Raw genomic sequence first — 16553 nt, 5'->3', positions numbered from 1 at the left:
ACGGCTGGAGGGAGGCCGGGAGCCCGCGGACTGACCCCGCAGAGCCGGGCAGGGTCAGCTCCCATTCCCCGGGACCCCCAAGCCATGGCCATGGGCCAGGACGGGCCCCCGGCTGGGCTGGGGCTGGGCTGCTGCGTCCTGGTGGTGCTGCTGCTGCTGGGGGGCTCGGGCAGCCCGGGGACACCGCCACCGCCGCGGGCAACATGGGCTGAGCGGCAGGGACACGCTGGGGAGGGGGCTCCGCGGGGCAGGGCGAACTTGGAGGGGTACGAGGCCGTGAAGAAGCACTTGGGAGCCGTGGGTGCCCTCTCCAAGCAGTACTGGCAGTACTTGGCGTGCAAGGTGTGGCAGGAGGGCTGCGAGGAGGAGAAGAAGGAACAAAAAGAGCCCGGTCCCAGCCCAGGTAAGCACCTTCCTCCGTTCTCTCCCGTGCCCCAGAATGAGCACCAGGTCCAAACACCCAGCACGGGGGTCTATGCCCCCAGCTCCTCTGATGCTGCCTTTCCCTTCTCGAGGGTCACTGCCCTGGGCATCTCCCTCCTCAGTGTACCCCGGGTTGCCACAATCATGTCTTGCATCTGTTGGGCTCTCGGTGCCAGTTCGAACCAGGTGCTGCCTGTTCCGAGCTGATTGTCTCTCCCCGCAGCCAGGGCTGAGTCCCTGCACTTGGGAGAGGGCTGCCCTTCACAGGGTTCAGCTGGGTGTCTACTCAAAATGCAAAAAAAAGCAACTTGCTGGAACATCTCTGCTCAGACCCTGCTGCCTTTTCCAGGCTGGAGCTTACCTCTGGTGGGCCAGGATTACCTGGAGATCCTCTCTGCCTGGTACTGCAGCTTTGGCAAGTGCTGCGAGACTGGAGACTGCAGGATAGTCAACAACATCACAGGTAGGGGCTGTGTTGGCTTTGTTGTTTCTTTGTTTTGGTTTTTTTTTCTTTAACAAGAAGTGTATTTTAGCAAGTGATGTAAGTGAAGGGCATTTCTGAGCAGGGTGCTGAGCTGTGGGAGGGCGAGGGGCTGAGCTGAGTCCTGTGTCCCATTACTTATTTGTAGTTCCGAGACTAGAGGGCCTTTGTCCCTTGCTCTGCAGTGTACCTGCTCCAGTTTGCTGCGAGCTCTGCCTGCATCCCCGAACTCCCAAGCATATGTAGGGGGATCCACACTGGCCTGGGACCCTGCCCCAGGCTGGGAGGGTACACCCAGACCTGTGTGTTAGCCATGAGCAGGTGTCACTGTGTTCTGCTGTCCCTGAGACTCCTGGTATCCAAACCCTCTGTCGGAAGCTCAGGAAGGCCTTTGGGCATTGGTGCTCTCCACAGCTGCCAAACACCTCCACCTCTTCCTGAAGGAAAAAAGGAGTCAGTGGAAAATTTGTGTCTTTTTGAGGCCGGAGACTGATGCAGGCAGGGCATGAGCAGCCTGTGGCTTTATTGCCTCTTCAGACTCCTCTTGGCCAAGCAGCCCTGCCCCGTTTTGTCTCCTGATTCCCATCTGCAGCAACTGGGCTGGCAATTTAAGGCTGAGCTGCTGCTCTCTCTGTGCAGGGCTAGAGGCAGACCTCAGTGAGCAGCTCCACGGGCAGCACTTGGCCAAAGAAGTGGTTGTTCGGGCAGTGCAGGGGTTCCTGCAGAGCCCACAGCCCAAGAAGGCGCTGGTCCTGTCCTTCCATGGCTGGTCTGGCACAGGGAAGAACTTTGTGGCCCGGATGGTGGCCAGTCACCTGTACCGGGATGGGCTGAGGAGCGACTGTGTCAGGGTGTTCATCTCCCTCCTCCACTTCCCCCACCACAAGTACCTGGACTCCTACAAGGTGAGAGTCAACAACACAGTGCGTCTGTGGGGATGGTCCAGTGTGCCAGGCTGGGATGGAGTTCATTTCCTTCATGGCAGCCCACACAATGCCATGAAATTTGGGATTATGAGTGAAAGTGTTGATACACACCAGTGTTCTGGGTACAGCTGAGCAGTGCTTGCACAGCCTTCAAGGCTTTCCCCTTCTCCCACTCTGCCCTTGGAGTCAGTTAAGCTGAGAGTGCACAAGAAGTTGGGAAGGGGCACACCAGAGAGGTGACCAAAGAGATATTCCATGTGATTTACTGTTGTGCTCAGCAACAAAAACTGCAGGGGAAGGGGGTTTGGGGCAGGAGGCCATTGCTCAGAGACTGGCTGGCACCAGTCTGTTTGTGGCAGGTGTGGGTGGCTGCCTTTGCACCACTTCATTTCTTTCTTTCCTCTTTCCTTCACTTATTAAACTGTTTTTATGCCTCACTCGTTTTCCTGCCTTTGCTCTCCCTGTTCTCTTCCCTGTCCCGGGTAGGAGGGAACCAGGGATCAGCTGTTTGTTAGCTGCCAGCCAGGGTTATCCCGTGGCGTCCTGGCTCAGTCCCAGGGGCTCCTGACCCCTGTCCCTGCTGCTCCACAGGCCCAGCTGCAGAGGCAGCTCAGCGAGACCCTGCAGCTCTGCAGGCAGTCCCTCTTCATCTTCGACGAGGCCGAGAAGCTGCATTCCAGCCTCCTGGATGCCATCAGGCCCTTCATGGCTCCCTACGGCAACGAGGGCCAGGCGGACCAACAGAGAGCCATCTTCCTCTTCCTCAGGTGATTTCTGGGCCCCCAAAGGGATGGGGAGGAACCAAGTGATGGAATTAATCCCTTGAGGTGTGCAATATGAAGGGCCCAGGCTGCAGGGGAGGGGGACAGATTTCTTGTTCCCACAAGGTGGTTGCTTCCGTGGTCAGTTTTGCCTGCTGATGCTGGGTGTCCACCTGAGGAATGCCATGGAATGACCAGCTTCTTGGGCTGCCTCAAATTTTGGAATTGCAGCCTGCAGCTTGGCTCTGGCAGGAGCTGTTCCCCCTGCCTGGAGGTGGGCAGAGCACTCCTCCACCCCTCACCATCCAGGCAAGTGCTCTAACCCCCAAGCTTGGTGGTTCCCTGGGGAGGTTTCCCTGCCTGTGGAGGAGCTGTCTGTGTGCCCAGTGCCTGTGGAACTGACCCTGTTCCAGTCCCCCCTGCGTGGGGCTCTGGCAGGAGCCGTGGTGAAAGGGCAGGTCCTGCCCTGATGCTCAGCACAGGGTGAACATGCTGTTGGCTGCACTGGGCTGACCTCATGTCCTGCTTGGCAAAGCCATGAAGGTCAGGAAATGCACATGTCACCGCCCTCGTGCCACCAAGCAGTGGGAGCAGGGGGCCTTGAACTGCAGCAGTGTGTAATCCCAGGGGTTTCATCATCCCTGGTGGCAGTATGGTCACTGTCATACTGACCTGTTGTAGGAGGGCGGGCTCTGCTCCAGGGCTCCCGTGGACACTGTCACGGTCCTGCAGCTTTGGCCAGGTGCGGGAGTTGAGCATAGGATGGGACTGGCTGCCCGTCCTCAGTCAAAGGGGGCTGTTTCTCCCATGGTCTGGGTGGGAGCAAGATCAGTACAAGCTCTTCTGCCCTTAACAAGGCAGCAGGGGGTGGGGAACAGTGTTGGCTTTTTAATTTTGCCTCCCCTCCATTTGGGCTCTAGAGCCTCTGACATGAGAGGAAAGGATGTGTGCAAGGTCTGTGTCTCCCCCAGCCTCCCTGCCTCCCACCCACACAAGCTCTGCAGCCAGCTGGTGCATCCATCATATACCAGTGGTTCCCAGTATCTCCAGTTAACTGGGGCGCTCAGGGGCTGGGAGCAAACCCCTCACCAGCCTGACCTGGACCTGCTTCTCAGGGTGAGGGGCTGCCCTGTGACCCTCAACAGCTGTCAGGACCTCTCATCCCCCAGGGCAGAGCTGCTCCTAAGGTGGGTGTCCAGAGGAGTCCTTATATGGAGACTGCTGCTGCTTTATCCCAGGGCAGGGGATGCTTTGCCAACTCCTGGGCTGCTGCCTGAATCCCTGCCTTTGCTTCCAGTGGGCCTCCTCTGTGTGCTCTGCCCTTTAACTTGGACTTTCATTGGTGGTTTGTTGGCAGTTCAGTGTGGGTCAAGGTGCCACCTGTGAGGTCAGTGGCTTCCCAAGCCAGGACAGGGGACTGAGGGAGATGGAGAATTCTGCTGCCCCTGGGTCTGAGCTGGCAGGATGGCACACAGCTGTATCAATGCCTATGGAAAGGGGCTCCTTGGGAAGAAGGCTGGGTCTATGTGCTGATCCTAGACAGTGAATCCTCCGTTGCTAACAGAGGTGCTGGGGCCTGGCTGTAGGGGGGCTGCTGGCAGCTCTCAGCAGTTCACCTCTGGGGCCACACTCGAGTGACTTCCCTCTGTGTCCACAGCAATCTTGGTGGAAACACCATCAATGAGGTCGCCCTGGACTTCTGGCGAGCCGGCCGGGCCCGGGAGGAGATCTCCATGGAGTTCCTGGAGCAGCAGCTGCGGCTGGAGCTGCAGGAGCCTGCAGGTTAGAGCTTGTGGCATGCTGGGGGTCGTTCTGCTTGCAAACCTGCCCCTCTGCACCTCCCACCCAGTGTGTGCCACACAGGGCTGGGCACTGGGAACAAGCCTTCACTCCACCCCCAGCCAGGGGGTTATTGACAGCATGAGCCCCTTGGGCCCCGTGAGCACAGCACTGCTGTGACAGAGAGCACGTGAGGAGGGAGCTGAGAGCCCTTCTGGGCCCCCTTGAGCCCCAAAAATGGCCAGGGAGAGGCAGCCCAACACCAAGGCTTCTCTGGGGCTTCAGGTGTCTCTTGGCATGAGCTGTAGGGACACTGTGCTGACCAGCTCTGTACAAGTGGGTGTTTCTCTCCCACAAACATAGGGCTGGATGAGCCCCTCGGAGCCAAGCCTTGCCTTGCAGAGGGGTGATGCTCTCAGGTGAAGCTTCTGAGTTTTTATCTTGTGTTCTGTTCCAGAGAACAGTTATGCCCACAGCCACCTCCTCAGAGAGAACCTCATTGACTTCCTGGTGCCATTCCTGCCCCTGGAGTTCCACCACGTGAAGCTCTGCGCGCGGGATGCCTTCCTGGCCCGGGGACTTCCCTACTCGGAGGCCACCCTGGATGCGGTGGCCAGGATGATGGTGTTTGTCCCCAAAGAGGAGAAGCTCTTCTCTGCACAGGGCTGCAAATCTGTGCCCCAGCGCATCAATTACTTCCTTCCTTGAACACCAGGTGGGACTACACATGTGCTGGAGGTGGTTCTGCACTCTGGGAGCTGCTCCCCTTGCACAAGGTTGGGCACACAGGTGACCCAGCCAGGCACTTGCACAGGGACAGAGACTCAATCCCTCCTTACTCCAAGGGCTGTTGCAGGGAAGGAGGTGCATCCCACCCAGCTTTACTCCTGGGATGTGGGGACAGCCTGTGCTTGGCTGTGTTTGGAGTCTGTCTGGTGTTTTAAGTCCCTTTTAGGTGGCAGTGGCCTGAAGGGGAGATTGGGTTGTGCTGACAAATGCTGTTTCATGTGAGTGGGGACTGGGAATATCCAAGTTCTTGGTTTGTTGCCATGTGGTGAAGGCAGGCCTGGGACAGGCTGGTCCTGTTGAGACAGTGCAGCAGAAGCCACGTCCTCATCCCTGTCCCCAGTTCTGTCACTTTACAAGATCACACAGAACTGTTTTGCTGGAATTAAATTTTTCCCTCTGTTGCTCTCGTGCCTTCCCAAGGTGTTTGCTGCTCAGGGGCACACGGACCAGGATCATGTTTGTGCATGGAGAAGAGGACTGAATAATCTCCTCTGGAGATGCCAAATCCATAGCTTCTCACCTCGGAGTGTCCACCTCTCATTGGAGTCTTCCATTGTATGGAAGCAGTGCAGGGATGAGGGGAACTTCTGCTGCAATCATTTTCTAAGCAGTTTGGTGAAGGGCCCTTTTGCTTTACTGCAAAATGAAAAAGGGGAGAGAATTTCTCTGCCAGGGCAAAGGGCTGGTGAGCAGGATGGTGGCTGAAGGAACAGGCTGTAGGTGAATCCAGGATTTCACGGCTGCAGGAAGCTTGGGTTTTTTCCTTTGTTTTTCATTTTTCTCTTCTTTATGTTTCATGCTGTGGTTTTTTGGCTGGTATCAGCATTATTATTACTATTACAAGGGCCTGTTTGCTGTCTGGGTACTCGCCAGGTGATAAGTGTGTTACAGCAGCTCCAAAAAATTTCAACAGTGTTACAGGAATCACTTTGTGACCTCTGGGTCAAAACTCCCTTCCAACAGAGCTGTGCTGGCAGTGAGTGAAGCAGCACATGCTTGGCTTCCCAGCCACTCCCACGGGGGACCTTTGGTCTGTTTTAAGCTTTGACCTGCTTTGTGGTGCCAGTGAATGAGCAGCACGACCTCTGGGAAAAGATTGACCAGACTCACTTACGAGTCCTGCAGACTTTGAGTCCGTGTTTCCCTCCGGGCACGCTGGCTCTGTTATCTAACGAGGCTTCATAGTCCAAGGCAGGAGGACGAGCCAGCTGCTTTCCTACTTGGCTTAAATTTAGCTCTTGTCTGGAGCGGACCTTAGGGTTGTGCCTGCGTGTGTGATCAGGCATTTCTGAGACTTGGTTTATGGTTAATCTCTTAATCACAGGTGTCAAAAATCTGGGAAACATCAGAATCCTGGAATGGCACTTTGAGAAGGGAGGATGCTGTCCCACAGGACACAACTTGGGTTGTGTTTTATCACCTGAGCAGAAAGTTCGGCAGGTTGTTAGTTGAAGGTTAGTTGCTCAGAAGGTTGAGTAAAGCCAGGATAACCTGGGATTCTTTTTTAAATAGAAAAAAGCCTCCAGCTGTCTGGGTTAGGCTGACGCTGCCTGGGGTGGCAGGAAGTCAGAGTGAATGTCTCACTGCTGTGAGGTTGGCACTTCGAGCAGCTCTTGCTGTGGTGGTGGTGTCACTAACGAGGGTGATGCAAGACCTGTCTCTGCCGGTCATGTGTGCGTGTCACAGTTGAGGGAGCTTTGATTACTCAACCCCAACAGCCACAGCCGTTCTCTGACCATGCCGTGGCAATACTGTGTGGTTTCAATGACATAAATAAAGATACTGTGGAGTTTTTTGTTCGTTTTTTTTTTTCAATCTGGCAGAATCAAATTCTCTTTTTAAAACAGGCTTACAACAATCTTCTCTTTCCTACCCAGTTAGCAAACTTCAGCTTAGGACTGAGCAGCTTCAAATATCGCCTAAGGTAAAAAAAAAAGGCAGCATCTACTCAAGTGGTTTTTGCCAATAAAATATTGCAACCTTTATTTAAAATAAAATGCAAATTGGCAAAACTTTGTGGAACGACAGGCAAAGAGGCCCTTCCAAGGGCCTTATTTACATCAAGTTTAACACTGTTCGCAGTTCACAGTCAGACAATAGTGAGAGAATTAAATTAGAAAACCAACCAAAATATATTACAATAACAATTAAAAAACAAGACCAGTTGACAACACTGGTAGAGTGATTGGTGATTAACGTGTTCAATTTTAATTCATTCCTGCCCTCAACGAGTTCACTACCGATACAACCAACGTGCCGGGCCGAGCCCATCGGCCTCACAACAGACACATGGGGAGAACAACCTCCTTTGGTACAGACATTGCTCAGTTGTCCCAGAACCTCTTGTTACCTGCCTCCAGGGAATGGGCTGAGGGGCTTGTTCTACACTCCAGGGAACTGCAGCATGATCCCAGTGCCACCGGTGCAGGACAGTGCTGGTGGAGGTTTCCATGTGTGCTGCAGTCACTACTTTTCAGTACCCGCCAGCTCCCCATCAGCAGCCGGGCTGGGCTGAGTGTGTTACAAGAGGAGACAGCAGCCTGTGGGCTCTGCAACAACCATCTTCTGGAGCTGTTGGTGCTTGTCACAGCTAGGGATGCCCTGGAGCCAAAGCCTGCCTCAGGTAAGTGGTGGGATGCCGGGGTCGGGATTGCTCTGTGGCTGCACAGTGTAACCCCCCCCACCCCTCATTCTCCCCCTGCCTGGTAGGGAGGGGCTGCTCTGTGTCCCCCCCCTTGCTGTGGGGTTTAGTTCCTGCTGCCCACAGAGCATGGTCTGCCCCATAACTCCTGCATAAACCCACGTGGTGGATGTCAACATGCACATGTTGGGCTGTGTGTCACTGACAGGAGGCCAGTGGTGCTGAGGAGGAACATCCTGTGTGAGGGGGACAAGGACAGCCCTCCCTCCCTGTTGTGTTCTGCACCAGCAACGCTGCTCCTTTCAATTCCCCTTTCTCAGTGGCTAAATTTGGTGCAGTCTCACACCCAGACTCTTGGCTCAGCCTCACCCCTGTTCACGCTAACGAAGAACATGATTAAATCGAGTGCACTGCTTAGGGATCAAAAAGGGTGTACAGTGCAGGAAGAGAGAATTGCACCTGTGAGTCAGCTAATTCCCACAGTGGTAGGAAGAGAAAGTGCCCCACTGAGCTCACTCTGTGAGCACGCACTGTGCTTGGCATTACTGGGTCTGACGTGGTGCCACCCGTGTTGCAAAGACGACGACTTTAAATTGCAGCCCATACTAGTGCAAGTGAGAGAGCCCAGCTGTGACAGTGTCCGTGCCCCCATGGCTGCCTGACAGTACTGGGGAGAGGAAACAACAGGGTCCATGCCTTGTCCCCTGCCCCAAAGAGTGGAGCAAGAAGTGCTCTCCGCTGGGACAAGTAACAGTGTTACCACCCATACGCTCCTCTGCAAGGCTGAAAGCAGAGAACTGGCCACAGTGGAGACCTTTAAGGCTGAAGAGAAAGCCATGCCTAGCTAAAGGAGAGGGAACAGTAACAATTTCAGGAGCAGCTGTGGAAGGAAGAACAACTGGACAGTGATTTACAGCAGAACCAGCTTCCCCAGACAGCATCCTTGTGCTATCCTGCCAGACGGCAGTTTGGGAATAAAACACTGTGGGGCGGTAGAAGGAAGAGCAATTCTGCAGCCTCTTATTTAGAGGGAAAGAACCTGCTGTCAGGTCAGCACTACCTCTGCCACCATCTACCTACCTGACATACAGTGATAGGTAAGAGCAGAGAAAATGCTCTCCATGGGAGTGATAACAGGCAAATTCCCACGTTTTTCCACCAGAGGAGGGATCAGCACTGAATGGGCTCCTGTGTTGGGCACTCAGGTTGTGGAGTCTCCATTCTTGGAGATACTCAAAAGCTGCCTGGACCTTGTCCTGGGCAGTGGCTCTGGGTGGCCCTGCTCGGGCAGGGGTTTGGACCAGGTGATCTCCAAAGGTCCCTCCGACCTCAGCCATTCTGTGACTCTGGAAAAGCAGTCGGACGCTGCCCTGGCCCACTGCCCATCTCTTCTGTGGGGGAAGAAGAAACCAAGGTGGCATCTGAAAGGAAGTGGGGATGGCCAGTGGAGAGGAACCAGTGCTTTGTTGGGACACAGCTGGTTTCTTCTGAAAGGGCTGCAAGAGGAGAGTTCTAGTAGTTAGAAATTCCATATTGCTACTCTATCACTTTTGCTGGAGCTTTTCTGGAAGACTGGCGTTCAGGAAAAGAAAAGGCTTCTTAAAAAAACCCCTTTGTCCTTGGCTGAGCAGCAGTACAACAATGACAGTACAGCAGATGATTGTCTGCCGGGGCAAGCAAGACCTGCCCTTCTGCCCCAAAGAAAGCTCCCCTACCTTCTAAATCCTTCTGATTGTTTGACAGGCTGTGTGAAGCAATGCCACAAGCAGCCTTCCCTTTGCAGGTCACCCTTCCAAAGGCAGGTAGTTTGGATGCACACCTTCCATAAAGATGACTGAAAGAGATAAGGTAAACCACAAAAGCCCTCAGTAAAGTCTACAAGATAAAGGGTTTGGTGCTCAGCTGAGTGTGGCTGTGGAAGAGCCCCCAGGGGATCCTGGGCACGCTGGATCCCGATGCAGAACTGGACAGCACAAAGGGCTGCTTGGCTCTTTTTGTGCCCCCTCATTTCACTTGGCCAGAGAAGCTCATGTGGTCCATTGTACCTCACATGCTGCTGCTCTGCTGTGCCTCCAGACACCGTGACACAATGTTGTTTGCCACAGACCAGGAATAAAAGGAGGATTGTCAGACACCAGCCCATTTCTAAAGATTTTTCAAGGTCCTGTCTCACTGTGCTCTGTGGGAAAAGCAGGGACACCCACTGAGACAGCCCAGCCTCCCCAGCACCAACAGGGTGATGCTTCTAGACAGCAGTGGAAGTGCTCACCTTCCGAAGTCACACCTGGCCCCAGCTCCACTCTAACTGCTCCACTATAAAAGCAGCACAGTCACAATTTGGAAAACAAGTTTAAAGAGCATTTTAGCCAAAACCAAAAGATTTAAGGTGCAAAGCAAGCGAGATCCTCTGTCACCAACAGTGTGAAGTGAACAGCAGCACGCAGGGTGATGTTTATTTGGAGTCAGGTATCAGGCCTGTGTCCTTCCTCTCACAAACCAACAGCTGAGGTCTCCCTACTTGCCAGCACATCTGCACCTCGGGGAGTTGTCTGTAGACACAGAAGATCAGCTCTGTGAGGCCACAACAGCCTACAAACAGCACCAGGACCAAGGGAGACAATGTCAACCCCTCAACTTTGGGACTGTGAGAAGGCATCAGAGACCCAGTGGGGGCCCTTCAAGGCAGAGCCGTAACTTCTGTTGTCACCTCTCGGGCAGAGGAGTGCACAGTTTATGTGCATGTTCCCTACAGCACAGCACAGGATTCTGGCCTAGCCTTTAAAATACAGGAAAAAATATAGAGAGATGCTTGTGCTTCCCCTGTGTGCTGCCATGCTTTGTCACCTTTGGATGCAGGGAAGCTGGAAGCCTGCAAGACCGGTAAGGGCTAGAACAAATCCCAGGAATCTGGCGCTGTGAAGGGACAGCTCCGGGGAATCCCTGTGGTGGGCAGGCCAGGCTGTACTTCCTGGCTCTCCAGCTGGCCCTGCAGTGCTGGGACTGCTAAAGGAATGTGGAGAACAGCCAGGGGTGGTGGAGGCTCTGCTTGACCTACAGTGGGTCCTCAGGGGGATCAAACTGAAATGGGGAGTCAACCTGGTAACAAGTTAAAAACAATCTATAGCTTAAAAAAGAAACAACCCACCCACCCCAACAACAACACTGGCAAGTTGTGCAAGAGCCCCAAACTACTCAAAAACGACCATCAAGCAGCACCCGTGCTAGACCACTAGAAATAGGTATCAGTGAGTGAAGGCTGTGTGGTGGGGAAGGGGGTATTCCAGTGGTAAGTCTGCCCAGCATCCCTGACGCTTCTGACACAATGATGATGAGAACATGTGGTGGATGAGGTGGACAGGAGGGAAAAGGGATAGTTTCATATATTAACTAACTTTGCAGTTCTCATTACAGCAGCAACAGTGCTGTGGAAGTTAAGCCATCCAGGCTAGTGCATCCACCTCCAGCAGCTCTGAACACTGTCAGTGCATTAGACCTTCCCCCCAACTGCACGTGACCCTCCCTTGGGAGCCCCTCCGGCTCCGACTGCTCAGCCGTCGGCACCAGTGGAGTCCCAGTGCTTTTCCTTTGCCTTGCTGGGAGAGCAAAGCACCCGTGAGTGCAGACAGGGCAGATCTGTACAGCAGAGCAGCCTGCAGCCACCCCAGTACTCTGGCTGTCACATCAACCATCCTTCCCAGAGCGAGAACCTGCCATCGGTTCTCCTGCCTCTCCAAGGGAGGAGCAAGGAACTGCCTTCCCTTGCCACACCGAGCAGATCAGCCTGATTAGGTGGGGACAGATCCTCGATGTTTGCCCCTTACAGCTTTAATCTACCCTCTCCATCCCCATTTCTTTGAGATGAACCTGTAAACGTGAGGAGAACTCAGTGATCTGAGGTACTTCACATACTCAAGTATCAGTCTTTCCTTTTGAAAGCATCAGTACAGAAAAAAAGTCCCCCCCTCCCCGTGCGTGTTTCTCTTACCCAGATGGACAGTAGCTACCTTTGCACCACGTCGCTGATTTCTTGGACACATGACAATAAGTTATTAAGGACGGGGTTTGCCCCGGGAACACCAGCAGCTGTCGAGGACACCTGCAGCTCCTGCAGGCTGAGTTCCAGTTTGCTCACGGCCTCCCGGAAGGCGAATTTGTTGCGGGTGTGCGGGATGCAGTCCACGTAGCCTGAGCAGTAATCCAGCAGCTGGTGCCCCGTGTCCACCAGCTGGCTGTTCGGGGTGGGCTCGGCGATGGCACTGGAGAGCAGATCCGCGCACTCCAGCAGCGCCTCCTTGCTGATCTTGTCTGCGGGGATTTTCTCAGCTGCCTGTTTGGTCTTTCTCAGCGCCACCTTCGCGCCGGCCGTGCCGTTGGCCATTTTCACTGGGGAGGTGGAAGACGATGACAGAGGCACTTGAGGTGGAGGCATCACGGGCCTCCCACATTTTCCACCAACAGGTGCTGCTGCTGCTGCCGCCTTCTTGCTCCCTTCACTCGATTCCAGTCCGTGCTGCGCTCCCGCCACGGGGCTCAGCTCTTCTGCTGCGTCGGAGCAGGCAGCCGGCTGCTGGAGGAGCCTCATCACTGGTGGTGGAGGTGGAGCACACTTTGGTTTTACCCGTCTGGGCCGGTCCCTGTCGCCAGAAGAAGTGACCTGATGCTCAGATAAGAGCTTAAATTTATTACCCTGAGAGTCTGTGCCAATGAGCTGCACGTCTGCTGGAGTGTGTTTTAGAGTGGGTGAGATTAGGACTGGCACTTTGTGGTTATGAGTGGTTGGAAGTATTGCTGCAGCCTTGCCTGGAGATGACCACCCCAGCCTCTCGCCATCCTCAAGGGCCCCCTGTCGTGAGCCACTGTTTTTTTCTTTTCCCTTAGGAGCTGCTGCTAGCCCTGGACCCTCCTTTTCTTCCAATGTGGAGGGAGTTCGGAAGGGGAGTGCTGTGGCACCCCTTGGCAAGAGTTTTGCTTTTGGTCTCTCTCTGGTCAAAGCAGGGCCTTCTTCAAACCTTTTGGGAAGCAGGTCATTGGCCCTCCCCGTGCTCTCATCGGGCTGAGAGGAGGTGGACACAGTCCGTTCCAGCTGAATTTTTGACCTCTGGGAATTTCTGGGAAGGGTCATTGCCATCCTATCCTGTTCTGGAAGCCCTGAGGACATGGAAGATGTAGAGTTTGACCTTGGAAAAGGCTTTGAAGCTTCTTCACTGCCAGTGGGTTTTCCTGCTCGTAAACCCAGTGTCTTTTTAATCAAGCGTGGTGTAAAGAAACCAGTGATGCCCGACCACCCTCCGCTGGTGCTCACGCCCCCACCGCTGCTGGGCCCTGTGCCATCATCGTTGTAGAAGGTCCTCTGCACAAAACCCCCTCCATAGCACTTGGGGGGTGCCAGGCTCGTGTCCTGCTGCGTGGGAGCAAAGGAGAACCCGTCCACGTGCTGCAAGGAAGCAACAGAGGAAAAGTTACCCGTCAGCTCGTATTTCTTATGGGGCTGGTTCTCCATCTCCCGGAAGGAGCTGCTGCGCTTGGGAGGCGTGGGAGCATTCCTCTTCTTCATAAAGGAGCTGAAGAAGCCGCCTTTTCTGTCCCTGGTGAACGTGGTCTCTTTGGCATCCTCCAGAAGGCTGCTGGGTGACTTGTCCCTCTGCTTGCGGGGCAGCGCAGGAGACCCAGTTGTTGGCTGTGTGCTTCGGATGAAACCTGGGCAGAAGAAACAGGTGTGAATCCACAACATCTATTTCCATTTCCAGCTCCCTGTCCTGCAGTGGGCTTTATGCACCTGGGGTATTTACCTGCCCAGCTGCTGCACAGATAGAGAGAGAGGAAGTGAGCACTTTTATTTTATTTTTCTTTAATGTTTTCCATTTCTGCGTGTGACTTGTCTGCTGCCTATACTGAGGAGGCCACTTTGGAGAGGAAGATCAGAAAAAAGTTGTTCTTTTATTCCAGTTTCTTACTCCCTTCCTGTACTTTTTCCCTCCTTCCTAAACATTGTAAGTATTAAAAAAAAAAATCTCTTGTTGAATTGTCAACTTCAGTTTTGAAGCTGTCATTTAAAAGGAAGCAGCAAAACTAAATATGAAAGAAAAAAATGCAACGGGATTTACTAAAAGAACATTGAAAAAGCTGCAGTGTTTTCTATTTGCTGGTAAATAATTGGGTTGCTGAGGTGGCCAACAGCCCTCGTGACACAGCAGCACAAAGCACCTTCCCGTGTTGTGTTGTTTGGTTTTCTTCTGTTTCTCTGGGAATTTACACCCAGAATTTGTGGCCTCACTGCCCCTGTCCCAGTGCCCATACCTGGTGCTGAGCTGGAAGCCGAGTGCTCCACTGTCTCCTGTGTTCCTTCGATGTTCTCCTTGTTCTCTGCCTGTTTCTTCAGTGTTCTCGTCTTGGAGGGAAGAATGGGTAAGCGGGGCAAGTAAGGAACTATGGATGAGGAGGAGGCTGTTCTTCCAAGCTCCTCTGCTACCTCTGTATGGAAAAAAAATGGAATAGTTGAAACAGAGACTAGCAGAGGAAGAGGAAAAAAAAAGATCTGGGTCTTTACTGAAAATCCAGACTGGCAGGAAGAGATCCATGACTGAGAAATACATAATTTATGGATTTAGTTTTTGTTCAAGTCTAGAAGTGTTCAGGGTCAGATGTTTTTCATAATGATTTCAAACTCATTTGCATCTTTATAAATTCAGACAAAAACCCCAAGGAGTAGGATCTGTACAAGAGGTCTAATACAAATCTAGCTCTGTGCTGGGTAAAGGGTTGATGAAGAGCTAAAGCCAACACTGAATGCATCTGCCTCTGTTTTTAATCAAGGTGCCTCCTATTGATGCTCCTGGGATCCCCCAAATTTGTGTCCTCTCTGGATCTGGATCTAAGCTGCTTTGCACTGCACCTCCCTATTGGAAATGAAGACTACATGTTTCCTTCCCAACACCAACAAAAGGTATGTGATTGGAAAAAAAAAAAAGAAAAAACCAAAGAGAAAAAACCCCACAGCCTCCTGGCCACACACATTTGTGTGGCCACTGGATGTGCCTGTTATAGATCTACCCTGATAAAATTCCATCTGATGAGTTTTTTCTGTAGGAGGGACATGGATGGATCACTTTCATATTTGATTTAAAAATTTAGCAGATGCTCAGACATTTCTGCCTGTCTGCTGAGCAGTATCACACCCCTCACCAGTATTTGCCTCCTGGATGACTGTATTTGAGAGCTGAGTTGCACAGATTTGCTCCTAGAAGTAGCTAAGTAGAAAATCCAGAGATTAAGGCACACTTTTTAAAAATGAAGGCTGGGAGAATAATATTTCATGACCTAATTGCTGCAGTCAGCAGGGGACTGTGATATGCATTCATCTTGCTGTCTCTCTCCATCACTCACTATGGGGTAACCTCCAGTGCTGTTTCAGGAATAAAACAACAGCAGCTCTCACCCTCTGAGATGCTCGAGTCGTGGAACATGGTTTCAAAGGCCTGGTGGGTCTCAGCAAAGGAAGGTCGGTCTGGTGGGTTCCACTTCCAGCCTGCAATGTCAGAAAGCAGAGTGAGTCTCAGTGCCTGAAATGGGTAGGAGATGAATTTTTATTCTGTCCAAGGAGACAGAAAGTCAGACTCTGACCTACTGATAAGCAGGCTTTAGAACTGTTCACAGGTATTAATTCTTAGCAGTCAGTCACCCTACTGTATCCTAACAAACCAACCTTGAAAAGAAGGAACTAGTTCTAAAAGTCCTAGCTCTCTGCACCCTCCACAGGTTTTTCTGCTCTCCCTTTCTCTCTTTCTGATTTTTTCTGGGCAAAGGACAATTCTAGATTTGCTACCCTGGGTGCTTGGACTGAACACATCCAGCCCAGTCACAGAGAGCTGTGTGTGAAAAGCTCCAGGTAACATCCTGCTCACATGCTCTTAATACTGAAATTCAGGCAGACCATCCAAAAGAAGGATGTGTGCACCTCGTGGGGCATAGAGGAGGAGAGTGCCTTGATCCTAGATGGAGCTTGGAAAGTTACAGAAGGGGATCATTAAGAAAAGTGTAATTTCTGTAGTTAGAACCCACACTAGAGGAATGTACTCTGGAAACACTGTCTGTTGGTATCACCAGAGAGTCTGGAAAGTGACTGGCATTCTGCTCACTTTGCATTAATATCACATGAATTCCCAGCTTTTGGGCTTTTGTCAGCTTGCTGAAGGTTTTTTTTAAGCAGTGATATCTTTCCTCACTACCCAGCTTCTTTGTTTCCTACCTGAAGTCCACCCTGACTTTCTGTGATGCGCTGGGGATCAGGTATGGCTGGAGACAGGCTCTTAGGTCCCTACACTATAGATCCCTCCCACACCCTCAGGCTTTGTCCCCCAAACTGGAAGAAGATACTCACATGCCCTCATGAGTTCATACACCTTGGGAGGGCACCCCTCCGGCTGCTCCATCCGATAGCCCTTTTCCAGCAGATCGTACACCTGAGAGAGGTCGATGCCTGGGTACGGTGACATTCCATAGGTAGCAATTTCCCATAACAGCACCCCAAAGGCTGCAAAAGGAGGAAAACAGAATTCCTGGTGATAAGTCTGCCCTCCTCTTGTGTTGCTCATTATGCTGTGGCCTTCACTGCAGCTTGAGGCAGCATCGTTTCCTCACAAATACCTCAGGCCAGTCTAGGTGAAGACATCACATGCTAAGAACTGATTCACGAAGTTGTGGCCAGGCATGTGACCATCTCCTCCCCACACGTTTCTGCCCAGGCCAGAAAGCAA

The 16553-nt window shown here is 52.7% G+C and overlaps 2 protein-coding genes across 6 annotated transcripts in view; one reads left to right on the top strand and one right to left on the bottom strand.

Moving 5' to 3' along the window:
• On the top strand, positions 1-6951 carry TOR3A (torsin family 3 member A). 2 transcript variants are annotated; one of them, XM_017815711.1, is made up of 7 exons: positions 1-403; positions 773-886; positions 1544-1809; positions 2422-2597; positions 4249-4373; positions 4828-5085; positions 5580-6951. In XM_017815711.1, exons 1-6 carry the CDS (start codon positions 85-87, stop codon positions 5076-5078), a joined length of 1251 nt encoding a protein of 416 aa, XP_017671200.1. In that variant the 5' UTR covers positions 1-84; the 3' UTR covers positions 5079-5085; positions 5580-6951. The 2 variants fall into 2 exon arrangements, with proteins under 2 accessions (XP_017671200.1, XP_017671199.1); XM_017815710.1 differs by having other exon boundaries at positions 4828-6951.
• Positions 6952-7065: 114 nt separating this feature from the next.
• Positions 7066-16553, bottom strand: part of ABL2 (ABL proto-oncogene 2, non-receptor tyrosine kinase) — a 46437-nt gene continuing 36949 nt past the window's right edge. For 3 of the 4 annotated variants that reach the window (XM_017815697.1, XM_017815698.1, XM_017815700.1), the window contains exons 8-11: positions 16178-16330; positions 15236-15325; positions 14098-14271; positions 7066-13497 (exon numbers count right to left, since the gene is read on the bottom strand). In XM_017815697.1, the coding sequence (XP_017671186.1) occupies positions 11801-13497; positions 14098-14271; positions 15236-15325; positions 16178-16330 (2114 nt within the window). In that variant the 3' untranslated portion in view covers positions 7066-11800. The remainder of the gene's footprint in view (positions 13498-14097; positions 14272-15235; positions 15326-16177; positions 16331-16553) is intronic. The other variant, XM_017815699.1, reaches the window with a different exon arrangement.

Source organism: Lepidothrix coronata, unplaced genomic scaffold (assembly GCF_001604755.1).
Source record: "Lepidothrix coronata isolate B3197 unplaced genomic scaffold, Lepidothrix_coronata-1.0 Scaffold52, whole genome shotgun sequence".
In the NCBI taxonomy this organism is placed as follows: domain Eukaryota; kingdom Metazoa; phylum Chordata; class Aves; order Passeriformes; family Pipridae; genus Lepidothrix; species Lepidothrix coronata.
This window is presented reverse-complemented; position numbering and strand designations above follow the sequence as displayed.